Source organism: Penicillium subrubescens (assembly GCF_028828155.1).
Source record: "Penicillium subrubescens strain IBT 31985 chromosome Unknown utg000004l_segment0_segment0, whole genome shotgun sequence".
NCBI lineage: Eukaryota > Fungi > Ascomycota > Eurotiomycetes > Eurotiales > Aspergillaceae > Penicillium > Penicillium subrubescens.
Window position 1 is genome coordinate 1,239,554 of NW_026643154.1, and position 27,047 is coordinate 1,266,600.

At 51.4% G+C, this 27,047-nt stretch overlaps 11 protein-coding genes across 11 annotated transcripts; 5 read left to right on the plus strand and 6 right to left on the minus strand.

Annotated features, from left to right (window-relative positions):
* Positions 1-188: 188 nt before the first annotated feature.
* N7473_005544 (ATP-binding response regulator) lies at positions 189-3,131 on the plus strand (the record flags this gene model as incomplete). The annotated part of the gene is made up of 1 exon (XM_057151484.1): positions 189-3,131. One exon carries the CDS (start codon positions 189-191, stop codon positions 3,129-3,131), a length of 2,943 nt encoding a protein of 980 aa, XP_057009289.1.
* A 694-nt stretch (positions 3,132-3,825) lies between these two features.
* N7473_005545 (p24 family protein) lies at positions 3,826-4,804 on the minus strand (the record flags this gene model as incomplete). Its single annotated transcript, XM_057151485.1, has 3 exons — positions 3,826-3,975; positions 4,096-4,478; positions 4,570-4,804. The coding sequence occupies 3 exons, from the start codon at positions 4,802-4,804 to the stop codon at positions 3,826-3,828; spliced, it is 768 nt and encodes a 255-aa protein (XP_057009290.1).
* Positions 4,805-5,021: 217 nt separating this feature from the next.
* On the plus strand, positions 5,022-6,868 carry N7473_005546 (SANT/Myb-like DNA-binding domain-containing protein; the record flags this gene model as incomplete). Its single annotated transcript, XM_057151486.1, has 3 exons — positions 5,022-5,118; positions 5,172-5,289; positions 5,347-6,868. 3 exons carry the CDS (start codon positions 5,022-5,024, stop codon positions 6,866-6,868), a joined length of 1,737 nt encoding a protein of 578 aa, XP_057009291.1.
* Positions 6,869-7,162: 294 nt separating this feature from the next.
* Positions 7,163-9,648, minus strand: N7473_005547 (uncharacterized protein; the record flags this gene model as incomplete). The annotated part of the gene is made up of 2 exons (XM_057151487.1): positions 7,163-9,500; positions 9,560-9,648. 2 exons carry the CDS (start codon positions 9,646-9,648, stop codon positions 7,163-7,165), a joined length of 2,427 nt encoding a protein of 808 aa, XP_057009292.1.
* A 1,761-nt stretch (positions 9,649-11,409) lies between these two features.
* Positions 11,410-13,856, plus strand: N7473_005548 (5-methyltetrahydropteroyltriglutamate--homocysteine S-methyltransferase; the record flags this gene model as incomplete). The annotated part of the gene is made up of 3 exons (XM_057151488.1): positions 11,410-11,420; positions 11,496-11,683; positions 11,749-13,856. The coding sequence occupies 3 exons, from the start codon at positions 11,410-11,412 to the stop codon at positions 13,854-13,856; spliced, it is 2,307 nt and encodes a 768-aa protein (XP_057009293.1).
* Positions 13,857-15,665: 1,809 nt separating this feature from the next.
* Positions 15,666-16,878, minus strand: N7473_005549 (3-oxo-5-alpha-steroid 4-dehydrogenase family protein; the record flags this gene model as incomplete). The annotated part of the gene is made up of 2 exons (XM_057151489.1): positions 16,714-16,878; positions 15,666-16,637 (listed from the first exon to the last, which is right to left on the minus strand). Exons 1-2 carry the CDS (start codon positions 16,825-16,827, stop codon positions 15,666-15,668), a joined length of 1,086 nt encoding a protein of 361 aa, XP_057009294.1. The 5' UTR covers positions 16,828-16,878.
* A 31-nt stretch (positions 16,879-16,909) lies between these two features.
* N7473_005550 (ubiquitin-ubiquitin ligase UFD2) lies at positions 16,910-20,856 on the minus strand. The gene is made up of 6 exons (XM_057151490.1): positions 20,569-20,856; positions 19,813-20,480; positions 19,538-19,754; positions 17,424-19,482; positions 17,223-17,372; positions 16,910-17,167 (listed from the first exon to the last, which is right to left on the minus strand). Exons 1-6 carry the CDS (start codon positions 20,596-20,598, stop codon positions 17,073-17,075), a joined length of 3,219 nt encoding a protein of 1,072 aa, XP_057009295.1. The 5' UTR covers positions 20,599-20,856; the 3' UTR covers positions 16,910-17,072.
* Positions 20,857-21,081: 225 nt separating this feature from the next.
* On the minus strand, positions 21,082-22,765 carry N7473_005551 (J domain-containing protein). The gene is made up of 3 exons (XM_057151491.1): positions 22,216-22,765; positions 21,886-22,155; positions 21,082-21,832 (listed from the first exon to the last, which is right to left on the minus strand). The coding sequence occupies exons 1-3, from the start codon at positions 22,484-22,486 to the stop codon at positions 21,294-21,296; spliced, it is 1,080 nt and encodes a 359-aa protein (XP_057009296.1). The 5' UTR covers positions 22,487-22,765; the 3' UTR covers positions 21,082-21,293.
* A 227-nt stretch (positions 22,766-22,992) lies between these two features.
* On the plus strand, positions 22,993-23,482 carry N7473_005552 (uncharacterized protein; the record flags this gene model as incomplete). The annotated part of the gene is made up of 2 exons (XM_057151492.1): positions 22,993-23,059; positions 23,145-23,482. 2 exons carry the CDS (start codon positions 22,993-22,995, stop codon positions 23,480-23,482), a joined length of 405 nt encoding a protein of 134 aa, XP_057009297.1.
* Positions 23,483-23,736: 254 nt separating this feature from the next.
* N7473_005553 (nicotinate-nicotinamide nucleotide adenylyltransferase) lies at positions 23,737-24,609 on the minus strand (the record flags this gene model as incomplete). Its single annotated transcript, XM_057151493.1, has 1 exon — positions 23,737-24,609. The coding sequence occupies one exon, from the start codon at positions 24,607-24,609 to the stop codon at positions 23,737-23,739; it is 873 nt and encodes a 290-aa protein (XP_057009298.1).
* An 820-nt stretch (positions 24,610-25,429) lies between these two features.
* On the plus strand, positions 25,430-26,879 carry N7473_005554 (epoxide hydrolase; the record flags this gene model as incomplete). Its single annotated transcript, XM_057151494.1, has 4 exons — positions 25,430-25,751; positions 25,826-25,950; positions 26,006-26,078; positions 26,131-26,879. The coding sequence occupies 4 exons, from the start codon at positions 25,430-25,432 to the stop codon at positions 26,877-26,879; spliced, it is 1,269 nt and encodes a 422-aa protein (XP_057009299.1).
* Positions 26,880-27,047: the final 168 nt, after the last annotated feature.

A 27,047-nucleotide genomic window follows, 5' to 3' on the forward strand; every position in this document is an offset into this window, starting at 1 on the left:
TCTTCCCCCTCTCCTCTCCTCTCTCTCTCTCTCTATCCCGCCTGGGTCACTTTCCCACACGTCCAACCATTTACCCTTCCATGCACCCTTTCGGTCCACTACCGAAAGCCATGGTTGTCGTCCTCCCCAGAAAAAAGAGAGTGTGAGATCGCGAGACCTTCGCATATTCAATCAATCCCATATGGACTATGTCCGAGTCGCCCAAGTCCGATGTCCCTAATTCCGTCCCCCCTCGTCCCGCCATGACCTTCCCCTCCTGCAAGTCGGAATGCCTCACCGATGGTTTCGCAACGGTGCCCGACGACGGAGATGCACAGTTCCACGCGTCCGCCCGGTGCTGGAATGATCGGGCCCAGACCGCCGCCATTGAGCAACTGGTCGCTCTCAAACAGGGGCTGAGGGCCTTGGATACAGAGCTGTTCTGGAAACGGCTCATGGAGGATATCACCTCCATCACCAAGGCTCAGTATGGCTTCGTGGCTCGCCGAGTATATGGTGGTGAGCCCATGGCGGAACTGGGCGGGCGCCGGCCGTCACTATTCGGGGCGGTCTTCTACTACAACGACGGGTACCAGAATGTCGGACTACAACGAAATCGATATTTCGCCGGCGGAAACCCGCTGTTACATATGGATCATGAACGACGGTGCCTGATTCCGGAAAACCTCAAATCCCTCGTCTCGTTCGGGGACGATCAACTGCCCTTCCCCGCCGACGCGTACCTGGCGATTCCACTCTTCTCGGCTGGCAAATGCCTGGCGCATCTCGGGTTGATGTGGTCCAAGGACGGGGTACGGAGTCGAGGTCTGTCTTGGTCATTTCTGGAAATGATTCTACACTCCCTGGAGGATTTGATCGTGCAGCGACTCCTGCTGGAAGAAGTCTTCCCGGACCACGAAGAGTCTCCATTCCCGCCTCTTGATTCTCCCACTTGCCTAGATCCCGGACACGATCATATTCGAGATTCCTCTCATTTCACCGCCCATCCCCTCAAGCCGTTCGCCAAAAGTCTATCACACGAACTGCGAACGCCAATGCAAGGTGTGGTCGGCATGCTGGATGTCATGCATGCCACCGTGCGAGAGGCCATGGAAAGCAAGACCCCGTTTAAATCAGGTGGTATCTTTCAGGCTCTCAAAGAGGGCATCGAGATGGTCCAGGACAGCGCACGCCGTGCTATCGAGGCGGCTGATAACGTCGTCCATGCGTACGATCTTAATATGCAGGTTCCCAAAACACCTCAACGGGAGCAGGAAAACGGATTTCTTGACCCCACGTTTGCCACCGATACCACCGAAAGCCGGCCTAGCGTCTTTATCGACGGGAGCAATATCGCCGTCAACCCATATAAGCGACGACGAAGTCTCCCTTTGGACATGAACACTCGTCCGGCCCGAAAGCAGAGACTCCGTGCAGCATCCTCGCGACAAGAGCTCTCTCCACGTAGCGAGGAAGTCAAGAACGCCGTCCACGAGAGTGATCAAATCGTTCATGCTACTCCGGCACGCCAAATTGAAGCAGTTATGGCCAACATGGTAGATCCCCGTCCTTCAATTGCAGTCCGACGATCTGCACCCCATCTCCTCCTTGAAGGAATCAACATGAACATGCGAGGCCCGGCCCTCCGATTTACGAAACTGCGAGACCTGTTGCGTTTGGTGATCAACGAGTCTCTGCATGTGGGTGGCCGACCGGATTCAGCAACCAGTCAGGCGACTGCCTTTGGCGAGAAGATTGAAATTCGGTCCCGGTCTTCGAACGGTGAGGTCTTTACCAAAATTGTGGACTGGTCTGTTGACCCCGCATTGCCCGACACTCTGCTCGCAGACGACCGAGATTTGGCCAAGTTGATCTCTTGCGTTTTCTTGAATGCCATCAAATTCACAAATAATGGCACTATTACCGTGTGTGCTACCGTAGACTCTCGAACTAGTGATGTCCTGATTCTCGTCCGGGATACAGGCCCAGGTATTCCTGAAGCATTCCTACCCAACCTGTTCAAGCCTTTTGCCCGTGAGGATGCATCCACCACACGCAGCAAGGACGGCCTTGGTCTCGGTCTCCTAGTGGCCAAGGGCCTTTCACGGAAAATGGGCGGTGATCTGATTTGTGTTCGCTCTTCCACTACGGGGCCCGATCATGGTTCTGAGTTCCAGATCCGAGTGCCTGTGAACCAGCGGGAAGCCTACAATTGGCCTGGAACCCCCAACGAGAAAATGAGGACACCTCCTATTCTCAGCAATCACGCCCGACATGGAAGTTCTAGCAGCACTTTCATCTGGGAGCCTTCCTCGTTTGCTTCTGACTCGGTTGCTCAAAATCAACAAGTCCAGCAACCAACTCCGAGCACCGGTGACGAAAGCACGTCTCAAGGCTCAACTCCACCGCGGACACTGCCCCATGCTCGGTTCAAGCAGCCTTTGAGCCACGTACATGACAAGAAACTCGGCGAGAAATTCCCTCTGCGGTTCCTCGTCGCAGAAGACAATCGAATCAACCGCCGTGTACTGGTCAACATGTTACGCAAGCTAGGATACCGGGACGTCCTCGAGGCGGCTGATGGCAGAGAAGCCGTGCAAATCGTGCAAGAAATCTTGTCTGCCTCGTCATCCACCAACAGTTCCCCGACAGGTGACGAACCTGGTCCATCCACGCAACCGGCCACCCCCGGGATGAAGCCCATTGACATTGTCTTGATGGACCTGTGGATGCCCGAAATGGATGGGTACGAAGCAACTTCTCGCATTCTGCAGATGGTGGATGACCATCAGACCCAGTTCTCCAGTGCCGATGATGATCCTCGCCGGATGAGTATCACAACCAATTCCGACGTGGATATGGATGCGGTGACTAGTCCGCTTCGTGCGCACCGCCCTCCTACCGTGCTAGCCGTCAGTGCCGATGTGACTGACGAAGCGTTGAACCGTGCCTCCAAGGTGGGCATCAAGGGGTACATGACGAAACCTTATAAACTGTCCGATTTGGAACGACTGATCCTTGGATTCTGCGGTCCTATCGAGACAGTGGTGGCAGTTGCACAGAACATTTCTCTAGCAGCGACACTCCACCCACGCCCTGAGGACTTCTCTACAACATTGTTCTCGAGTGGCCCCAATTACCCTTTTCTTTGATAAGAAAATTGTTACCAACCGTCGAGACAAGGAGGACTTCTTTGGCATAGTTCCTCTTCTTCTCTCGACTCATTTTCACTTCTTGGCCATGCCTTATACCATATTGTGGACTTTTCATCCTTTACATTTTTACTACACCGTTTGCCCTGGACATAATGAATCATGACCCCCATCAAAATCGATCAATATCACTATCAATGAAAACCATTCGTGCACATGACTTTAACTTCGTTACCTACTCTCTACCAGCTCTAGTCATAGCCACGTACGGAGTAAACATAATTGAAATAACGGAAAGAAAAGCAATTCATTACATCCATTATCAAAATCGACATCGCTCTGACCATGCAGCTCTCAGCACTCCACCACCCCTCATTTTATTCAATGAAACGTAGACCTCTCTCTAACCACTTCGTAGCCAGGAATACACCGACATCCTGAACTGTTCGAATCAGTCTAAAGGAATAGGGTACCACCCAGCTCGACCAGCATCACCAACCAATCTCCTCCCAAAACAGAAGAAAAGAGAAACAATCCCAATCCCCACTCGAACCCCCCCAAAGATCAATATCCGCATAAACAGGGCGTGTGTGGTACAAAGAGCTCGAAGCAAGATGCAAGGCTTATAGAAAGGGCTTTAAAAAAGAACACTGGTCAAATAGTTGAAAAATTCCAAATCAACATCTGCTTTCGTTTAGGTCAGCTTCTGCTTGATGAAGAAGGACCGCAGATGCGACAGTTGCCAGGCACAAGCCGCGGAGAGGACGGCCAGTTGGATCATTGTCCAGCGGACGACGCGGGAGTTGGTGGTTTCGGATTGGTCGCGGAATTCGGCTTCGCGCTCCTGTAGGAAGATATAATGATCAGTACTGGTGGATACTTCCATACTTCCTTGGACAGGAGGTATAGCATGTTCCTATCGTCCGGAAGACGACCAGGGGGGTAGGAGTTAGTCTAATCTTACCCGCTGGTAAACCTGCTCACGACGAATATCGTGCAAACGGCTATTCAGATCGCGCACACGCTGCACGATATCCTTCATTTTATCCTTATCCTCGGTCTCGATCTTGCTCGTCTCGCCAATGGCGATGTCCAGGGTGAACTTGACGGCGCCCTGACCGCTGGACATCCAGCCCGAGGTTGAGACGTCTGTTTCGGCCAGGAAGCAGATACGGTGTTGGCCAGCGTCTGCGGCGGAGAAGGTGAAGCGGCCGGAGTGATTTTCGCGCTTGTTCACAACGCGGTGGTCATTGTCGAAGGTCTCATCGACGGTGATTTGGACCTTGAGATTGTGGTCGATCGCGTAGGTGTTGGTATTAGGGTTGATCACTTGGGTTTCGAATTTGCCTGTTCATGGGAGAAAATAGGTAAGTAAGTTCGTGGTCTGTTTGAGATTCTTGTCTGCATCGATTTCAGCTTCGCATAATGATGTGCATACCTGCTACCAGGGTGTCCTTGGGGAGATCCTCGAAGAAGCACTTTGTTTGGCGACCATCCACGTAGAAGTAAAGGGCGTTGGCAGGAAGCAGAAGAGAGAAGATAGAGAAGAGAGCCAGAACGGCAGCGAGCCATGACGGCGAAGATGCCTGATAAGCCATGGCTAGAGAGTATTTGAGCAATTGAAAGGAACGCTGCTGCTGGTTCAACTTGTCAACAGGCGGAGTGTTGACCATCTGGCACCATCGCGGCCCCACACCGCCTGCTACTTTCGTGGACCCTCCCTTGTCTGGATTCTGGAAAGCCGCGTATGATTTTCATCTCTTGACTATTTCATCATCACGCGGTGAATTTATCGAGATCGGCGGGGCATATTGGTTTTCCTTGCTGTGACACGCTACTTTGATCTTTCTATCGCCTCGATTCGCCCGAAGAGGCCTTATTCGAGCCACCATGGCCGCCGCCGCGGATGTTCGCGACATGCTGGACTTGCCCGCTGAGGGCCAGCCCAGACCGGCAAAGAAGGCGAAAGTCGTTGAGAAGCGACCGGGTTCGTGAACAGTTGTCTTGTTTTATATGGATACTATCTAACGTATTCTGCAGAGGGTATCACCCGCGAACTGTACGCGCTTCTCGGAGAACGGGCGCCACCGATTGCGATCAACGAGAACAAATACAAGGGGCGACCCAAGTTCATGAACAAGTTGCGAGTCCGGAAATGGTAGGCACATTTTCAGCTGTTAAAAGACGTGATGGAGGCTAAACTCGGCTTTTACAGGTGCATGACGCCCTTCGCGAACAACGCCAGGTCCGACGGTCTAGTCTTGAACCACTGGCAAAGAGAACACGAGTCGACTCGGCCACCTGCCCCGGAACCAAATCAGATGGAACTGGATGAGACCAAGGAAGGAGGCAAGGATGAGGCGCCCAAGCCGAAGGAGCAAGAATATGCGTTCGCCAAGTACAACATCAAAGCCCGTGTACCTAGGCGATACACGGACGAAGAGTACAACCGACACCTGAAGAGCGACGACTGGAGTCGCGAAGAGACGGACTACTTGATGAATCTCGCCACCGAATATGACCTGCGCTGGGTGATCATAGCAGACCGCTACGACTACCAACGACACCTGGACTCGGAGCCTGACGCCAACGCGATCGTACCAGCCAAGCAATACCGGACGATGGAACAGATGAAATCGCGGTACTACTACATCGCCGCTACAATGCTAGCAATCGAGCATCCACCCTCCGAGATGTCCGAAGCCGAATTCGCCCTGCACGAACAAATGTTGAAGTACGACCCAGACCGCGAGCGAGACCGCAAGGAGCTCGCCGCTCTACAACTCAACCGCACCGCAGACGAAGTCCGCGAAGAAGCCATGCTCCTAGAAGAACTGAAGCGCATCACAAGCAACGAGCAAAACTTCATCACTGAGCGTCGCGAACTCTACTCCCGCCTCGAAGTCCCCATCAGCGTCGGCAACACCGCCATGTACCAATCCAGCCAAGGCCTATCCCAGCTCCTCCAAACCCTCCTCCAAGCCGACAAAAGCAAGAAGCGCCGTTCCATCCTCGGCCCCGAAGGTGCCATCCCCAGTCCCGTCGGTCAAACCCCCACACAAGCCACTGCACTCGGCCGCGCCGAAACACCGGGCACAACCGCCGCCACGAAGGATACCAAGAAAGGTCCCGCCGTTCCACCGACACAACCCGCCGTGCGCACCCTCACTCCAGCCGAGGAAGCCCGCTACGGCGTACAACACCACGAACGCCTCCAAGGAGGCGTCCAATTTCGCAGCGACCGCGCCCAAAAACTCACCCAGGCCAAGTCGAACGTTCAAACTCAAAAACTGGCCAGTGCTCTGGCAGAACTCGAAATCCCCTTGCGCTTGTTTATGCCTACCGAGCGCGTGTGCAAGAACTTTGAGAAACTTATCCAGTCTGTTAACCTCCTTCTGGACGCCCGCAAGGTCGCCGAGAAAGTTGAGAGTGAGATTCGTGTTTTGGAAGCTGCTCGGGCTGAACGCGAGCGTAAGAATGCTCCTGAGGGTTCGAACAAGGATCCTGAGCATCCGGAGGTGAAGACCGAGGCGGATGATGGGGGTAATAGTATGTTGGGCTCCACTGCCGCGGACGCAACGGAGTCCGGGGTCTCCGCTGCAGGTGAGACTGGACAAGCAAAGGGTGATGAAGCTGTGTCTACACAGACGCCCGTGAAGGAAGACGGGAATCATAAGCGGTCCGCCAGTGTTTTGAGCAGTGTTAGTGACAAGAGCTCGAAGCGACAGCGGCGCTGAAGTGATTCCTATTCTCTATTCTGCACTTTACTCGCAATTTGACTGTATCATACTCATACTCATACTCGGCGCTGGGAATGGGATACCTCTGTACGATTAATGACATTCTAGTGGAAAGGACAGTTACCATAAACAACAACTTGATTGCTCGCCTGCCAATTAACAATATACCACTGCCTCAATCCCGCTCAATATGAATAGAGCCTGTAGAACCTCGACATCAACAAATCTTGCACTTCGTACAATCGCTTCATCCCAACTGAACCTGAACCTGAACCTGAACCTGAACGCCCATCATCGATCATCCGTCGTAACCAGATCCCACAACATTCGACTTGTCCGACTGGCCCATCGACTTCCCTCAAAGGATCCGGGCATCTCGAGACATTCCTGATACATACTCGCCAGCTCCTCCACATTTGTACCGATACTCTTGGTGGAATCCGCTCGCTCGAGACTGCCGGAGCCAAAGTTCCGGTACAGACCTGGCGACAACTGCGAGACTTCCTGCCCATGTGCATTGGACTGCCTCTTACTGACCTGGTGCTTGGAGAGTCTGCGGACCCAATTTGCGTTCCGAGGGTTGCTTGGGCGTAATAAACGAGCCGCGTCCTCGGCGTTGGAATCGTGCTCTATACCGAGATAACCCGGGTCAATGTCGACTGCAGTGTGCTCTGAGGAAGGAACATGCTGCCCCTTCTCTTGACGAACGGAGTCCGGTATCCCCGTTCTGTGGCCTCTTTTATTCTTTGGCTTTTGTGGGTTTGAATTCAGCGATTGGCTGAGGCGGGAACAATGCTGAAGAGCGGTATCTGATTGTTGACTCATGTTATTCGTGCTCTGTGGGACGTGGGAATGTTCGGATTGAGTCATTGGGGGCATCTTCGCTGCATGGAGGCTTCTTGTACTTCGCTTCTCCGATACCACAGGCCCGCAGTCTTGTTCCCGGCTATGACGGCCTTCCATGATGGCTCGTAAGTAAGGGGGCTCTGGGAATTCATTGTTGGTTTGATTGGAATCCCCTCCACTAAGAAGGCTAGTTGGGTTAACCTCGGGGGTGTTTGCAGGGTGATTGACGGTTTTAGACTGTGGCTCTGGGGTGGACGGGCCAGCTGCATGCACAAGGTCGCTTTTTTGGACCTGGTTGTGACGAATATGACCACCTGGAAGATTCGCATCACTCATCGCCGCCTCTGCCTTTTGGCCTGGAGCTTGCTGTGGATTGGGATGGCCATGCCCATGTTGCTCATACTGTGCAGCTTCCTCGTCAGGCACTGGACTATACCCATAACCGACTCGCCGGCCTCCAGACATCCAACCCACGCTGACTTTGCGTGGTGCCTCTACTCCAGGCGCCTCTTTGGACTCAACCTTTCCGTGGGGATTTAGGGAAATCACACTGTCGCAGTGCTCGCGGAACTTGCTACCAATAGCGGGACTCGCCAGAGCTCGAGCATGTTGGAGGTTGGCCTCCTCAGCCGCCACATTATATTTGCTGCCATGGACTGTAACGACGTACTGCTCGGAATTGAGGGCTAGAGAAGGGGATCGAAGAGGAGATGCATTGCCTAATAGCGAACTTGGGTGCTCAGAATAATAGGACGATCCGACCTGGTGGTGATAGATCGGGGCTTGTAGATTGTGTCCAGAGGTTATCGACGTGGTTGATCTCTGCGCCTTTGGCATATTCTCGTGTGAAGTGTTCATGAAGATGCCATATCTGTTGCTGTGGATCAATTCAGCAATCGAGGGATTGCAGGACACTGGTGTGGACGATGTAGATTGAGAAGCCAGTCGATGCGAAATACCCATGTCTTCCAGATGGACAGGTTGACCATCCATGAAGAACACGCCCGAGTCAGTCCGCTGTCGTTTTTTGGCAACCACCAGGTCCGGTAATTGACTCGACAATGAGGTTGGGCTTGTGGCTCCGTGCTTTTGATTGCTCATGTCCATGCTTTGACTATCTGTCGAACAGTTCTGATCATTGCCGCCCCGGATGTAATTGACGGGAGAAGGTCCCGCAACTGATCCGTTTCCTCGTTGACTAGCCAAGTGCATATCCGGCAAGGATCTCGCCGAATTCATGGTGTGGTTTTGATGTCCTTCAAAAGAGACCGCGTGATGGACTTTGGGGTATAAACTGCGCTGACTTCTGATTGTGCCGGGTGGAGTTGGTATGAAACGCAACCCATAGACCGACTCGGGAGGTTCTGGGATATCGTCACCTTGGCCGATTGCCCACCGTTCAGATTCCCGCTGCTCTTGACTCCGTTCGATCAAGTCACTCAGTTCCATCCGACGACGGGCACGGTGTGCTGGTGAATCTATGAGGTCGCGTCTCGGAGTCGAGATGAAATGGGCGTCGCTGTCATAACGACTTTCGCTCATCAAGCTGCTGCCATAAGCACTCAAGGCCGCAAGCTGGGTCGCCGGTTTTGACGCGGATCTTGACGACTTGCGCGGGAACGGAAACATGAACTTGCTTGGTTCATGGTGAGCAATCGATGGTTTGGACTCGCGGGAGAATCGACGCCGAATGATGTGAGAGATGCTCCCCGGGTGGTAATTCGAGTGAGGAGACGGTGTATGCTCTGATTGATGAGCTGGTACTGTGATGTGACTCGTTAAACTGACTTTCTTGGGATCATCGTAATGAAGCTTTGGCTTGATGGCCCAACAGTCTCATACCTGGTTCCTGGTGCCGCTGCGCTTCTAGATCGCTGGCTTGATATGATCGAGCGACATCCGATGGGGATGCCGGCCGTGGCTTTCGCCATGGGGGACAGTGAAGAAACATCATTTGTCTGTTGGATTGGAGGTATTTGCAGAAATGTGATGATTGTGTCTACTTGGAGTTACATCCATGTTGAAGATGAGCTGGAGGTGCCTCGATCGGGCCTTCCTCATTGAGGAATGACCCTGTCCGGTCTTGCCATATACATCAGCCATTGTAGACGGGAAACAACCAAGGAAGGACCAACGGTCATCAATGGCCTTCATATTGCAATTTTGCGGGCTGATCTGGCTCTACGTTTTCGCTGAATTCAAGCATTGTAGCGGCAGCAAAAATCGATGCCATCCATGAGCCTCGGTACCAGCATGGCCAACGTGTCATACATTCTCTTTGGGGTGACTATAGTTAGATGAAATATGATTCTCATGCTGGACAGTAATTATTATCATTATCATTATTATTTGTCTCATTTCCCTTAGCTGTATAATGTAGTCTGGCATCGCTGACTGTATTTTATGACACATCTGCCCAATTGAATCCAATTGATGTGAATAATAGGGACCGGGTTAAGGTTTTCCTCCGGTCTTCGTTGCTCACCGCGACCGACTTTCTCCCGATTTCCATGGTGGTTGATTATTATGGACAGGTGGTCAAAGTATTGTAGCTTTCTACAGTCATGGCACTTTGTAAGATTCTCGAGTGTAACACATCCATATTGTTAGGCTAGGTTGGGTAGTCAATTTATGAAACGGAAGTGTTCTGGTGGTTTAACCTATATGGACATTTCAACGGTACATTTTGGTCTCGTAGGCCAGCTAATTCTTACCAAGTAGTATGTACGGAGTACAGTTCTAGTTGCTTGTAGATCCTCTTATATGTACGGAGTACATACCACTTGACACCTAACTACTGAGAGATGCGTTTCTTTTTTTTGAGTCCATGGACTATCTCTGCCCTGCAATTGGCGCGATTTGCGTGTATGCTGCACGAGGTGCTGATAATTATTGACCGGGTTCCAACTTCCGCCCAGTGGCTTCCGGCTGACCCCGCTAATGGAGGTGGAACAAATTGACTTGTTGGCCTCTTCTCCAGCCGTGTGGTTATTGAGATACCAGGTCGTGTTCAATTGATCTGACTATGATCTGTTTAGATTTTACAGCTACTAAGAATGGCATATGTTCACAAGGTCAGGTTTTAGTCGGAGTATGTTTGTTATCCGTGGCCAAATAATAATAATAGCAAATGGCCAAATGGGCAAATGGCGTGATTCCCCCGCCGATCACGGAGACTCTTAACACTTAAATGACTGGGTCCACCCCTGAGTATTGGTATTTACCGTATGGACACTCCATAGTGGGGTCACTCTGGGTCACTCTGGACACCGGGATTACAATAGAATTACCATTCTTACCGCTCCTCGGGAATGCTTCCCCGACCGCCTAGACCTTTGACCACTGTATTTACTTGGAGTACTATGTCTTCGGAGTCCCGACTGCTCGAAAGAGTCTAAATTGTGCACGTCCCCGGTAAGACTGGTATGTACTGTAAAATACAGTGGTAATCCCCCCGTACAGTCAGATAACCACCTCCTTCTTGACAATCTGCCCCTCCATCCCATTGTGGTTTAGGGCCCCCTTCCCCTCCCTCCATTTTTCTTCTCAGCTTTTCCCTCCTCCTCCTCCTTCTCTTCTTCTTCTTCTTTCTTTCTTTCTCAAAGGCAATTGGGTTCTTCTGCATCTTCTATCTTCCCTTGAGATCCCGCCTGTACCCTTTTCCCCCTTCATTTTCACACACATCCGTCAGAATGGTTCAATCGTATGTTCTCTACTCTTATCCAGTGCTCGATAGCACCCCTCTTGTTATTATTGACTCCTGCTGACCATTTCCCAGCGCCGTTCTCGGTTTCCCCCGTATGGGTCGGGTCCGTGACCTCAAGAAGGCCACTGAGGCCTACTGGGGTGGCAAGTCCTCCCGTGATGACCTCCTCGCTGAGGGCAAGCGTCTCCGTGCTGAGCACTGGGGCCTGATCAAGAAGGCTGGTGTCGACTCGATCCCCAGCAACGACTTTGCTTTCTATGGTGAGTCACCCAGTTTCCCCTGAACCAATTGACACCAAGAACCTCTTTTCTAACACCCCCAATAGACCAGGTTCTCGACCACATCCAGCTCTTCGGCGTTGTCCCTGAGCGTTACTCCAAGTACAAGCTCCACCCCCTCGACGAGTACTTCGCCATGGGCCGTGGTCTCCAGAAGGAGGGCGTTGATGTCCCCGCTCTGGAGATGGTGAAGTGGTTCGACTCCAACTACCACTACGTCAAGCCTACCCTGCAGGACAACCAGGTCTTCACTCTCGCTGCTGAGCCCAAGCCCGTCGTCGAGTTCCTCGAGGCCAAGGCTCAGGGTGTCACCACCCGCCCCGTCATCCTGGGTCCCGTCTCTTTCCTCACTCTCGGAAAGGCCGATCGTGGCCAGTCCGTGGACCCCATTGACAAGCTCAACGACCTCCTCCCCCTCTACGTTGAGCTGCTGGCCAAGCTGAAGGCTGCCGGTGCCGAGGATGTCCAGATCGACGAGCCCGTCCTCGTCTACGACCTGGCCCCCAAGTCCAAGGCTGCTTTCAAGCCCGCCTATGAGGTCCTGGGCAACCTGGGTGACAAGGCTCCCCGCCTCACCCTCACCACCTACTTTGGTGACATTGTCCACAACATCGAGGTCCTCTCTTCCCTCCAGAACCTCCACGCCATCCACGTCGACCTGGTCCGCAACCCCGAGCAGCTCGATGCCGTCGTTGCTGCCCTTGGCCCTAAGCAGACCCTGTCCGCCGGTGTTGTCGACGGCCGTAACATCTGGAAGACCAACTTCAAGACCGCCATTGAGAAGGTCGAGGCTGCTATCCAGAAGCTCGGCAAGGACCGTGTCGTTGTTGCCACCTCCAGCTCCCTCCTCCACACTCCCCACACCCTTGAGAGCGAGAAGAAGCTCGACCCCGAGATCCGTGACTGGTTCAGCTTCGCTGTTGAGAAGCTCACCGAGGTTGCTGTCATCGCCAAGGCCGTCACTGAGGGCCCCGCCTCCGTCAGCGCTGAGCTCGAGGCCAACGCCAAGTCCATGCACTCCCGTGCCACCTCTGCCCGCACCAATGACCCCGCTGTCAAGGCTCGCCAGGCTGCCGTCACCGCCGAGATGCACAACCGCAAGTCTCCCTTCGCCACTCGTATTGCCGAGCAGACCAAGACCATCAAGCTCCCTCTCTTCCCTACCACCACCATCGGCTCCTTCCCCCAGACCCAGAACATCCGTGTGACCCGTAATAAGTTCACCAAGGGTGAGATCACCGCTGAGGAGTATGAGAAGTTCATCGAGCAGGAGATCCGTGACGTCGTCAAGTTGCAGGAGGACCTTGACTTGGACGTTCTCGTCCACGGTGAGCCCGAGCGTAACGACATGGTTCAGTACTTCGGTGAGCGCCTCAACGGCTACGCCTTCACCACCATGGCCTGGGTCCAGTCCTACGGTTCGCGCTGCGTTCGCCCTCCCATCGTTGTCGGTGACATCTCTCGTCCCGCTCCCATGACCGTCAAGGAGTCCAAGTTCGCTGTCTCCATCACCTCCAAGCCCATGAAGGGTATGCTCACTGGTCCCATCACCTGCCTGCGGTGGTCCTTCCCCCGTGACGACGTTCACCAGTCCGTCCAGGCTCAGCAGCTCGCTCTCGCTCTCCGTGACGAGGTTGCGGATCTCGAGGCTGCCGGTGTTGCCGTCATTCAGGTCGACGAGCCCGCTCTCCGTGAGGGTCTGCCCCTCCGCAAGGGCGCTGAGCGTGATGCCTACGTCAAGTGGGCCGTCGATGCCTTCAAGCTCTCCACTGCTGTCGCTCGCGATGAGACTCAGATCCACTCTCACTTCTGCTACTCTGAGTTCCAGGACTTCTTCCACGCCATTGCTGCCCTTGACACCGATGTTCTCTCCATCGAGAACAGCAAGTCTGATGCGAAGCTCCTCAAGGTCTTCGTCGACGAGAAGTTCGGTGCTCAGATCGGACCCGGTGTCTTCGATATCCACTCTCCCCGTGTCCCCACTGAGCAGGAGATGAAGGACCGCATCGAGGAGATGCTCCAGTTCCTCAGCCCCGAGCAGCTCTGGATCAACCCAGACTGTGGACTCAAAACTCGCAAGGAGGCCGAGGCTTACGCGCAATTGAAGTCCATGGTTGCTGCTGCGAAGTTCTACCGTGCCAAGTTCGCCCAGTAAACGCTGAGCGGCTCGAATTTTCTTTTACCTCACTTCCTTTAATGTGTTAATCTACGGAGGCGGCAATTCTCAACCCCGCCGTCTCCAGCACGGGGAGTTTTTATCAGGTTTGTTTTTATTTTATGTGATGAGTTTATGACGATGATACCAAAAGTTCAACATACGGGTTTCAACGGTTTTGTGGGTTAGAGGGCACCAAAAAGCGGGTTTACGGAGTTTCAACATGACTAACGATTTCAACATGGGTGCCGCCAATTTAGGTGCCAATTATTTCAACAATTGCTTTGTTCTTTCGTCCTTGCGAAGCAGTTGCTGTCGCTTGGACCTTGGAGAACGAGGAACCTTTTTTTTAGTGTAGAAATAGCTGTGAATACACTTGTTTCTCTACATTTTATGATTCTTGCTATGTCTGGAGTAGGTGGAAAGGAAAGAGGTTCGTCTGAAGTGCATGAAACCCATGTGATTTGAACTTGTTAGTGAGCTTCAGCTTTCTATGGAGTCTCAACTCCCCTGTTTCAGGTTACAGTCTACCCAGAGTGAACGCATTATTGGACCGCCTCTATTTTAGAGGATTTGATGGTAGTTAATAGTTATCTAAACCAGCTGAGTCAGGGTGTTCATACTGATTTACCTATCTATTACATACAGTAGGGTTCCATAAGTTTGAGACACCGACAAAATTTCGAACTCATCTTCGCAGTGATGAGTTGAAAGATAGACCAAAAAGATGGTACCTGCACCATCAAGAAAGATGATTTGAAAGATATTTAGAAAGAGCTTACAAATAAGAATGATTGAAGCATGTCTGGTTGGTCTGTTTGACTAGTTTCGTTTCTAGACTCAGACTTTTGAACTGCCACTGTAAAACCTTGTGCAGTAGCTTGGAGACCAAAGGTAGGTAAGACAAATGATTAGGTATACATGTATAGATGAATGGAGCATCCATGGCAGCAAGAGTCCCGACTTCGTTGATTCACATGAAACCCCGAGACGAGAGAACCATTCAAGGCCCGTCTTCAATACAGCCCACCGGCGTTTCCTCGACTGCTCACAGGTTCACGGCCTGTACCTCTTGTTGACCCACGAATAGAGGCCTGATATCCCGATCCATATCAGAAAGAGTGTGTCCAGGCGTAGTTATGAGAGGTGTCCTTGGTGAGAAACGGGTATAATTGGCAAGCGAATTAAGTGAAATACTAGCTGGGGGTGTGTAGCTTTCTATATCCCTATCCGCACCAGATTGTCTTTTACTGCGCTTTGTGATGAGTCCCGCGATAATATGGGCGATGACAACGATGGCGAGCCCGATCGCTGTCCCGGTCAGCGATGACACGGTACATTTGGACCAAGAATATGAGCATTCTTGAGGAGTGGTAGTCATTTTGGATTTGAGCGTTGAGGAGCATTGAAATCTTAGGGGGAACAGAGTTACAAAACGTGTAAATAGCCTAGAGGTATAACATGGAGTTTTGTGTGATGGGATATGTCCCTATTACAGAGTGATTACATAGTGTACTCTATCTCCATCATTGTGTATAATCATCCACTCCCGAAACCTAATCCGTGGCGGTACGTACTGAGGAAGACTGTATATACCAGACAAGCTGTATTCGGTGAATTAACATTCCCTTCGGCTCAAGTCGGCACTACTCTTTATCCTTTCACTGCTCGTATGCAGATCCGTGCGTACACATAGGCTTGAACAGAGAGATGAGTAGGGCGGAAATTGCAACTTGATGGCAAGATGCTTGCTTGTTGTATTATCTCTCCTTAAATCTGTGTGGCCCCGAATGTAAAAGGCATGTGTCCTCACATCCATTCGCACCAAGGCACAACAGCACCTCGTCCAGCAACACCCTTCTCCCCAAACTTCTCAACATACCATTTCCGGCCCCAGCGTGCATGAGGCAGCATATTGGCAACGGCATTAATCGCGAACAGCACAGCGGGCAGAGGTAGAGGCACTCCTAACCGGTCCGCCGCCCATGCCGCAGGGATAATCCAGGGAGCAGGTCGAAGCGGTGGAGCAACAGCCGCACTAGTGGCAGTGCCGACCTTCGTCGATAGAGAGAGGGGGAATACCACGACTCCAGCGAGGGCGAAGCCAGTCCACTCCAACCACTCGAACACGTAGTGTGGGTACAGGATAGACCGGAAGACGCCCTTGGCGGGTGGAATGACATAGACCTTGTGGAACTTGTTGACTCCGCCGGCAGGGGCCTTATCGTCTGATTTCTTCCCGACACGCTTTTCCGCTTCCTCCCTTCTGAATCGGAATAGTGCGGTCTCTGAGTAGATGTTACCAGCCATGCCGATAATAAACAAGGCAGTCCCCACGAAGGGGAGGATCTGAACCAGCGAGAGCGAATCAGAAGACATGGACGAAGAAACCAGCGCCTCGGCGCCGTTGGTGCGGAACCCGGAAATAGGAATTTCATAGCCGGATAACCACCCAGCCAGACAAAACGAATTCAACCAGTTAAAGCCCATGGCACTGACCATCACGAAAATGTGAATGGGCGACATACTCGGTGCCGAGAAAAAGGGTGAGATCACGGCGCGGTTGGCATAGTGCACACAGTAGAGAGTCGCAACCAGTTGGTTGATTGCAGGCAGCTCAGTCAAGGACGGCGTGGTCTGGGACAGGTTGTAGAGCAAGTTGATAGGACCGACGATCTCCATGGCGCACCAAGCTACTTGGCCAGGGATATTGAACATCGAGCTCTTAAGAGATGTTTTACCCGCTGGGTGCCAAGAAAGGAGCCATTGCAGAATAGTGCACTGTGTCTTTTCGTTAGGGGGTCATGGTTCCGAGGTTGAGGTGCATATCATATCAAGAGGTCCTTTGTTTACTCACCACCGGGAAGTACTGGAAAATAGTTAGGACAGTTGTGTATGCCGCCGGGGTTGGAGGGAAGAACTCCGCGATGGACGGGAGAGACGCCCACGAGGTGGACAGGGCGGTACCCATGGTGAGAGGAATAGAGAGTCGAATGAGGCGATTGTAAAGGAGAGAAACTACGAAGCGCGGAGGAGAAGTGGCTAAAGCTTAAGGAAAGTTTAAATTGATCCACGGGAGCGTGATGTAACTCGCCGAATCAGGCAAGCGGTCATGATTAAGCTACACGATCTATCACCTCCTAGCCAGTTCTATGTATGTCAGGGGGGGCAGAGTGGAACACGATGAGCGCATGAAAGCCTCGGATTTTGTGTAACTTAGTCGGTAGACGTGTCCATCTGCTCAGCTGCTGGTTCTTTCCTGCCCCGTCGCTCTGCCTTGAATGCCTCGATCTTAGCTTTCAGCTCGGTATCTGCAGGGTCCCATGTTAGCGCGAGATCGTCCGGTTAATCGTGTGGCTGACTTACCAGGTAACACGTCTTCTATTTTCAGGGGCACGCGGTTGAAAGGATCATGAGGATCGCTGAGAAGGTGCGAGCGGATAGTCGATCGATCGATGGAAAGCTTCGAGCTTGGCAGAATAACGGGGTCTTCCATAAGAGTGTACATGAGAGGATCTGGAGGAATGTTAGTGCTTGTTTTGATAATTGTGATGGAAGTTAACATACCCAGGAATTCGTCCGGAATCTCGCCCAAGTCCTCCTCGGCTTGTTCATCAGCCTCCTTGGCTTCTTGGGCCAGTTTGCGCAGCCGATCCCAGCGCCGCAAATCCTCATCTGGTGTCAATTTATGCTGTCGTAGGAGATCGGCGGCTTGTTTAAAAAGCTCCGGTCTGTATGAACGTCCATCGCGAGCAATGGCTGTGATGAAGTTTTGCTTGTTCATGAGGTTGAGGTAGATCTTCGCTATCTCACTGAGAACTACCTTCGGGTCAAAGCCATATTTCTCTACCATCAGCTGCACATTGCCCTCCACCTTGAGCTGGGAGCTCTTGGGTCCGGCCATGGCGTCGAGATTGTAATTCAACATATCAGCTAACCGCTGGACAATCTCCGGCATGGTGAACGAATCGGCCAGGGCGGAAGTGAAGAGCTTGAGCATGCCCATTGTCTCATTGGTCAGCTGCATGTAGGATTTGGCACTGCGCTGCGTGGTCGCCAAGTGTTCCTCGCGTTCCTGCCGAGTAGTGGGGTCCATCGAATCGCCATCACGTCTAAGTTCTTCCTGGATGTTACGGATGGTCTTGAAGGCGCCAAACGACTCGTCAAGCACGTACGTCACATCATTCAGCAGGAGGTTGACAAACTGAACGAAGAAGTCCTGGTTCTGCGTGGCTTGGTAGGACAACTTCTTCCGATACAAGGTATTCGGCCAGATGCATTTGATGATCTGGAAAATCTCATACCGAATATTGAACTTGTCAAAGAACTGAGTGTGCGCGCCAGTGTGCTCCGCCTCAATGTAGAACCTCATCACCGCATGCAGAAGGTACTCATTGGCGAAAGGCATGGAGTTGAGCAGATCAACTAGAACGCCGCGTTGGCCACCAGGGCGGTTTAGTGTCCCTCGATAGAGCATGGAAACAAGACCGGCCTTGAGATATGGGTTTTTGATGTAACTCGAGCTCTCCAGGAATGTGATGCACAGCATCACCAGCTCATCGCCCAGGCCAGCGGTGATAGTCTGAGGCATAGCCCAGCTGACAAACTTGAAATTACTGATGATGACATCCAGGAAATACTCGGGAAGATTTTGGAACACCTCAGGTTGCTGTTGCGGAAGAGGCAGGCCGATCTTCTCTTCTGGGTAATTCACTCCAGATGCAACTCTCAAGAGCCAGGCAGCAATGTGTCGAATGACCTCTATTGAGCGAACTTGCCATTGTTCGTCGAAAAGCACAGCCTGGAGGCTGTACTTCAATGCCAGACCCAGATCAAACTTATCACGGTATTTCTTGAGCGCGTTTTCATAAACGCGTAGTTGCATGGGATTTGCAGACCACTTCACCCGTTCGGCTTCAAGTTTGACGATTGTTGATTCCATATGCTTCAGATCTTTGTCAAGTTGATCCAGCCTTGAGGTCAGCGATTCACTGCCATAGTGGTGTGCAGCGATCGTCAGGAAAAAGAGCTCGCTGTTGAAATTAGAAGCGCCTTCCAATTTCTTGGCATAGAATGCATCAGAGGCATGCTGATCGGCATTAATTTTTGTCTCATCTCGCATATCGATCCGAGGGTTCTTTTGGAAATACTCTGCATGGAAAGTGTGGATTTTGCGGAAGTCAATGTTCATGATGGGAACGCAAAGTTTGTCCAGAGTCGACGTCAGGTTGAACATGAAACCATCGGATGCAACCTGTTCCGGATCAACTTGCATGGCACGTCTTTTGTGGTTGATATTCAAAGCGGTTGCAACCCAATCCAGAAATCGGTTCTTGGCCTCTGTGGATGCATGAAGAATCTTGCCTGTAATGTAGTCGAGGTCCCACTGGATCATATTCTGCATCATGCGGAGGGAGCTCTGCGAGTTCAAAATGAATCCATGGTCTCTCGACTTGGGGTTGGAAAAGTACGACATTGTCGCGCTGGGCTGCAGGGGAGAGAGCCGGAACCATGGTCCTAGCAGGGTCGTCTTCTCGAATTGAGCTGGATCTTTGGAAGCATTGAATATCGAAGACTCAGTGATAGCCGCAGCAATGATCTTATTATCGACGAGGTTTCTCAAAGCCTGCATTTGCGATTAACATTGGAAATCAAGGCTTGACGAGGGCAAAGCGACAAACCATCAAATATGGCTGAAAGGCCCCATTAGCATCCATAGACGACAGCTGGGCGCTGAGGTCTTCAACCGCAGAAATCAAAGCAGGTTTGATACTGTCATCTTCATCGAATTTCAAGCTTACTTCCTTGAGGAATTCAGGAGTGATTCCTCTCCTCGAATTATCATCAGGACTCAGCAGTAACTGCCGAGCCAATGGAGATTCCCCGGGGGATTCAATTCTGCACAAGAAATAGTCAGTACCCTTGGAGGAATTCAAGGCGAAAGATATTTTCGTACCCAAACATCTCTGGCATTGTAATCGCGAAAATACAGTAGCTCAGGCACAATCTTTTCGCTTCGCCGTATATATCCCACTTTCTCGTATCTGGGTCTGGCTTCTTCATTCTCTCCTGAATCCGGCTCCAGCAGGGAAGCAAGTAATCGAGCGGACCTTGCTTCTCCGCTTTTGACGCGGCTTCCAGGATTGCTTGGTCCAATATCCCAGTGTGCAGACGCAATTCCTTGCCTTCATCCTGCAGCTCACTTTGCAATCCCGGGAGGAAGATCCGGGGGCTATTTGTCTCAAGTGCACCCTCCTTCAGGGTGATGTTGAACAGATTTCCCAGAACCTGATGCTCAAAATCCTCAATGCGCTGTGGTATAGGTCTCGCAGGTGAATTGGTTTGGGCAGAAGACGGGCCAGTAGAGCGCGGTCGTTCAGGAACCGAGGCTGAAGTAGTTGGTGTAATCTTAATCCGCTTTCCTTCCGGCTGCTGCGAGGTCTGTGTAGTCGACGGCGGACTGTCCGTGGCCCCATCAAACTGGTTTAGTGACGACAGCGACGGCGACGGTGACTGTGCTCGAGAAGGGTTCGACGATGTCGGCGGTGAATTAGGAGGGTCGCTAGCGGAAGGACGAGGAGATGCGGCTGGGTTTTGAAGCTTCGCAAGGCGCTTGTTGCGGATCTAAGCTCGTCATAGGTACCATGTTAGCCGGTGGCGGAGGAGAAACACCATGACGGTGGACCGCGGGGGTGAGCAACGGCCGACCAACCTTTTCCGCATCAGAAAGAGTGTCGGACATCTTTGCGCGTATTTGAAACGAGGTTCAAATGTGGCCGGGGTATAGTCAAAGTGTTAAGCGGGGCGGAGCGGACAATGAGGCAGCACGATGTTGACGATAGTGTTCAAGTCGGCGACAGTTCTTTCTTCATGAGTCCTAGGACCACATCGACACTGATAGATTCCGCTACCGACAAAGTAAAGGAATTTAGTGGGGTGAGATCCGGTGTACCCCAGGTGAAGATAAAGAAGGAGGGGGACTTCGCGAGACAAATCTGGAGATTCTGTCGTGATCTCCGAGATTCGCTCGCCCGCTCTGCTGTTAGGCTGTGATGCGACTTGACTAAGCAACAAGTAGACGTTATGCCCGCTGCAACCACAGCCAGCTGGGATGATTTAGGCAAAATAGACATAAACAAACCCTTTGTTTGATGATATTCGTCAAATTTATTGAGATAAAAAGATGTGCATCCGCAATGCAATCATTAGAATTCAAATTTAGCTAGTCCAGTCAAGCACATTCGACCCCATCATTATCGTGCACAGAATATATATCGTGGGCTGTATGCAATTGAAAGACACTGTACAGAGGGACAAAACAAACGTAACAAAACCCAATAGACGCCATCCTTCGTGCTGTAGAGCTCTTCGAAAGGAGGAACAAACTGATAACATTCGGAAGCGCAAGTTCCAAGTACATAGGCTTGTCGATCCGCTCTACTTGCCCTTGAGTTGCTCTAACCGCCGGCAACTCTTCATTTCCATCGACCGCGCCTCCTTCATTTTCTCAATATCTGGGAAAAACCAGCCCTGTGCTTCTTGGATCTTTCGCTCCCGCATTTGTACCTCAGACTCGCATTCGTATCGAATCTTTGATAGGTAGTCCACCTCCACACGCCGGTCCAGTTCCCGGAATTGTTTTGCGCTGAAATCACCCACTTCTAGCGGATTGACGAAGTAATTAGCGCCGAACCTGGGTGATGTGCGGCTCATAGTATACGGGGTTTGAGGGGTATCGAAGCGATAGGAAGGACCAGCTGGAGTTGAAGAGCCAGATAGAAGGGAAGACAGGAGCGGAAGGACGAAAAGAAGGAAGAGAGGAAGCAGCTGGCGAACAAAGCCCCAGCCATCAACAGCTGGTTCTGACTCGTTGTTGTTCGCGGCGGTGCGAGGTCTGCGGCGTGGCACGCCTCCTCCGAATTGGTGCACGCGGAAACCAGGGCCGCCTCCCATGTTGAAGACGAATTGCGGTCCGGCTGAAGGAAAGTCAGTCTTGAACACATAGATAGGCAGGTAAAATGAAGCGTACCGAATGGACCGAAACCACCACCACCACCCATGCCCCCAAACCCGCCGTTAAAGAACCGATTGAACATCTCTTCTGGGGAGATCTCAGCATCGAAGCCTTGGCCGCCCCCTCGTGGGAAACCACCACCACTGAATCCACTGAATGGAGAACCACCACCACCACTAGAGGCGCTTGGTCCAGGGTTGAATCTGCTATCAGGGTCTCCTCCAAACTTGTCATAACGGGACTTCTTATCGGAGTCGGAAAGGATCTGGAAAGCTCGCGAAACCACTATCAAACGAGACCGTTAGCAGCAAGCCTTGCCGCGGAAAGGATCATGTGTTTGCTTACTTTTAAAGGCTTCGTCTGCGCCATCATATGCGTTCTTATCCGGGTGTGTCAACAAACTCAGTTTGCGATACGCCTTCTTGATCTCGCTGTCCGTTGCAGTCTTTTCAATCGCAAGGATCTCGTAAAAATCAGTTGTTCCGCATTTTCGGATTCGTAGAACTGCCGCTTTCTGCTCGGGGGTGTATGTGCGATCTTGGTTGCCCTGGTTGTGCTCGCGCGACCTCGCGGCTCCGCCTTTGGCGTCGGAGCCAGACGCCGAAGCAGATGGCATGGCGATCGGAAATCGAAAAGTATCAAGGACCTGAAGAAAGAGAGGTTGTGGAACGGCGAAAAGATAGGAGCGCTGGTGGGTGGGTTGGTGGCGCGGGACCGCGGAGACAGGGGATCTCAATTCCCTGAAAGGCCGAGAGACAAGTCAAGCCTAGATTGATCGCACAGACCGACCAGCTAGAAAGCCGAAACCGTAGAGTTCGAGCGAAATAAAAGCGAAGAGAGCGGTGGACCGGGGGGTCTTGGGGGGTTGTCGACTGAGGAAAAAGTATAGTCGAAGATAGGTGTCTTTGCCAAGCGAGGGAACGCCATTCGCGGCCTCCAGTCGTCGGCTGGTATACCACCGACTGGTCCTCCGCACCTCCTCCACATTCAGCCTCTGCAAAACCCCGACCGCGTCTAATAGAGGTCCAATAACCAATTGATCTCGCTCAAAAATACTCTAGTATCAGATCAGAGTACCTTCCAAGTCCTGCGAACCTATCAACCACAAGCGCGAACGTCACCATGGCCAAGGATTCCACAATCGAAGCAACCAAGCAGACCTTGGTGCAGCGCTTCAGAGCATGGGGTGGTAGGTGCATGTTGTTTGAAAAATATCAAGGCCCGGATATTGGTCGGAGAGATCAGAGAAAACAAGCTAATGCCCTTTACTCCAGAAAACTCATTCCCGCCGACGCTGCTCGCCTCGCTCATCTTCGCGCAACATGCCCGTCCCTTCCAGTTCTTCCCAATGATGTTCCCTCCGATTCTGCTTTTCACCAGCTACGCCAACCTCCAAGGGTTCAAGACTGAGACTGCCGGTATCAGCGCCGCCTGGTCTGGACTTTATCTACTACTGGCTGGTCGCCGTCGGCAGCCACTCATGAAGAAGTTCGGAGCTCGCGGTATTGTGCGCGGCGCGACAATGGGTCTCTGTCTGGTCAACATGATTGGCGGTGGATTGGCCTATACCCTGGGCAAGCGGGAGGAGGAAGAGTCCAAGACTGAGAACTGAGTGTGGTTGACATCGATGAATGAGTAGAAGGTTGGCATGTCTTTGGACAGTGTACGATATACGTTTCAAAAGTTGGCTTGTATGATTGAGATCAGGGTATGAAAGTCGGCGTTACTGTGGTCACCGAGGAGTTTGATATATTGATGTGCTTGTGCACTCATCTACAGGAATGAGTACAGGTTGGTTGTAAGCTACCTCATTGGCGATATACGATTGCATTCAATGTTACATTTGAGAGTCTATTCTTACTCTAATTATATTTTCGTGCCGGGGCTTTCCGTCGAGTATGGCGTTTCTGAGATCACAAATTGCCGCACATGGTCCGGTATTAACCATTCCAGGTCCTGAGGAGCAGACTGTGCTGCCTCTCGAGCTCTGGTAGAACTGACTGGTGGGTCATCAGGTTTCCTGCCCTCGATAAGCTGGATTTTCTGTGCCCATTCCCTCTGTGCACCTTCAGAATCTCGGTCCCCACGAGCAAGACTATCAACAAAGCTTTCCTGTTCTTCTCTGTTACCCCAATCATCACCGGGTCGCAGTGTTACCCTCAACCGATGTTGCGAGAACAGCGCACTGAGAGGCTGTAGTGTATGCTCTGGAGGGTAATATTTGGGATTGAAGATCCGGATCAATGTGTCGTAGCCTGTGAGGTGGACTTGCTCCAGGGGAGACGGATAATGATCCGATGCCTCAATGGCTGCTGCCTTATCAATAAAGTAAGGCTTCTTTGTGACCGCAATGTCAATTGTAGGAATATGTTCCATTGATGAGGCGGACACTGAAGGGTCCCTGGCCGCAAGATGGGACCGTACGTCATGAGCGAAGAGTTCCATCATGGCCAGGCGGTCCTCAAAGGGCGCAGGCTTAGATGGCTTATCGGCATTCTGGGTAGCAAGGAGAAGAAGTAGACGAGAGCCGGGCTCTAATTTTTCTAGGAGCGCGGAGCTGGCAATGCGGAGATGGGCGCGGGTGGGAGGATTGAATGACGAGTCCAGCACGTAGAGAATTTTGGGTGGTGGGGCATGATCAGTGGGCACTGTAGCGAGGACCTCAAATTCTTTAGTTGAGGCAGCGAACTGCTTCAGCAGTGAAGCATACTGAGATCTAAGTGCCCGAAAGGAGGCCATTGTTGCCGAGTTCATGATATTGAACAATGTTGTTGATGGCAGACAGTGGGGGATGAGGCGGGGATAAGATAAGGGGCGGCTTATCGGCTTATCGAGTCAACGAAGTACAAACCGAGGATCAGAAGAAGACATGAAGTTGACAGATGCATGCCCAAACAAATCATAGGATACTTCATATCCCAAGAGAGATGAAGGTACCAAATCTTGAGAGCCATACGTTTTAGGCTATAGTATTCACATCGTGATACTTTGAGGGTTCAATGTATTACATATCCTCTCAAAATTCATCCCGCCAAAACTCCATCGTAGTTCGACACATACTAAGACAATTTCTTATATTTTCTAGCAAAGGCTGTGTTTATATCCACTGACATGTTTAACGGGAGGCAAATTGCCAATCACACAGAAGTATAGCATTCAATAGACTGCCAAGCCATAGTAAACCACTAAACATGATCAACTATCCCGGAGAGCTTGTTCGAAGAATAAGGAAGAAGGGGAAGGCATATTTGGGGGGCGACCACCTGGTTCCCTACTAGCCCATAATGAAAAACTCTCTGGTTCAATCCCATTGCTTACAGTGTATCCAATTTGAAATTCACTTGTTTCAACAATTTCGCAGCCACTACGGAGTAGTTTAGTTGGCACCGAGCTGTCTGTGATACCGAGGTTGATCGGCCGCCAATCACCACTTGGGGTAATTTAAGATCCCGTCCCCGCCATTGGACTTGTCGCCACCAGAAGCTATGTATTGTGATACAGTTTCATTTCTACAGATTTTCAAATCAAGATCCAGAGAATAAATCAAGAAGGTTCCAAAATGAGTACCATATCTCCATTCACCATCGCTGTGCCCGACACTCAAATCAACCAGCTCCATAAGAAGCTCGAACAAGCTACTTTCCCTGATGAATTTGATACGGCGGGTTGGGACATGGGTGTTCCACTCGGTGAGATGAAGCGACTTGTTAATATCTGGCGTGAGAAATTCGACTGGCGAGCACAGGAGAAGAAGTTGAATAACCTGCTCCAGCAGTATACGGTGCCTATCTCAGTGGACGGATTTGGGGAGCTCGATATCCATGTTATTCATCATCGAAGTGGCAATCCGAATGCTATTCCTCTTTTATTCATTCATGGATGTAAGTTGTACTTTTTCTGCTGCCGTTATACTCTTTCTATTATCGAAGAACTAAAGGATGTTCTTCCGATGTAGGGCCCGGCAGCTTCCTTGAAGCAACCAAGTTGATCCCGCTGCTCATGAAAGAAGACGAAGGACCTGCATTCGACGTTGTGGTGCCCTCGTTGCCAAACTTTGGCTTCTCACAAGGTGTATCAAAGGTAAGCTTCAAAAATACATGGAGCATATGCATGAGATGCTAATGATATCCTGTAGAAAGGATTCGGTCTGGCCCAATATGCAGAAACGCTTCACAAAGTGATGGTAGCCCTGAAATATGATGGATATGGTATGGAAGACGACATCTCAGTCATGGCGAACACAATTAACAATACATCTAGTTATCCAAGGAGGCGACTGGGGCAGCATGATCGCCCGCGCTATGGCACAACTATACGCCAAACACATTCAAGCCATCCATTTGAACTTCATTCCAGTCATTCCACCATACCCATGGCGAAGTCCCCTCCGTTTCATCCAGTCTCTCGCCAGTGTTCCATTCTCAGCCAAAGACCGAGCATACATTGCTCGCACCATGGACTATCTCACGCGAGGTAATGCCTACATGAAGCAGCAGGAGAGTCGACCCGAAAGCTTGGGTTATGGTCTCCATGATAGTCCAGTTGCACTGCTAGCCTGGATCTATGATAAACTCCATATTTGGTCGGACGATTATCAATGGAGCGACGAAGAGATACTGACCTGGGTAAGTATCTACTACTTCTCACGGGCGGGACCGGCAGCTTCAATTAGGATTTACTACGAGGCTTCTGCGAAGAAACCCGAGACTACGAGTTCGACTGGGAAGCAGAATGAGCAAGTGGACAACTGGATCACCCTTGAACAGGTCTTGGGCGCTCATGCACCGCCGAATGTGCGATTTGCCGTGGCGCAGTTCAAGGAGGAAATTATTATGTGGCCCATGGCCTGGTATCATGCCATCGGAAATGTAGTCAAGGAAAAGGAGTTTGACCGCGGTGGCCATTTTGCGGCCTGGGAGGTACCTGAACTGCTTGCAGGGGATCTAAAGGAGTTCTTTGGAAGGGACGGAGCAGCTTACGAAGCGGTTCAGGGCAAAGATGGCTATTGATTTTGCTCGTGATTAGTACACTTAGTCTTGTTAGGCGTCTCAGGTTAGGCAATCTTCTCTTTCGAGGTCAAAATTGTGACGTGATGGCGGTGCTTGTATTATCATGAAAGGAGTAAGAGAAAAACATATAGTCGCGGGCTGAGTTCATTCTCGATCGGAACGCCATCT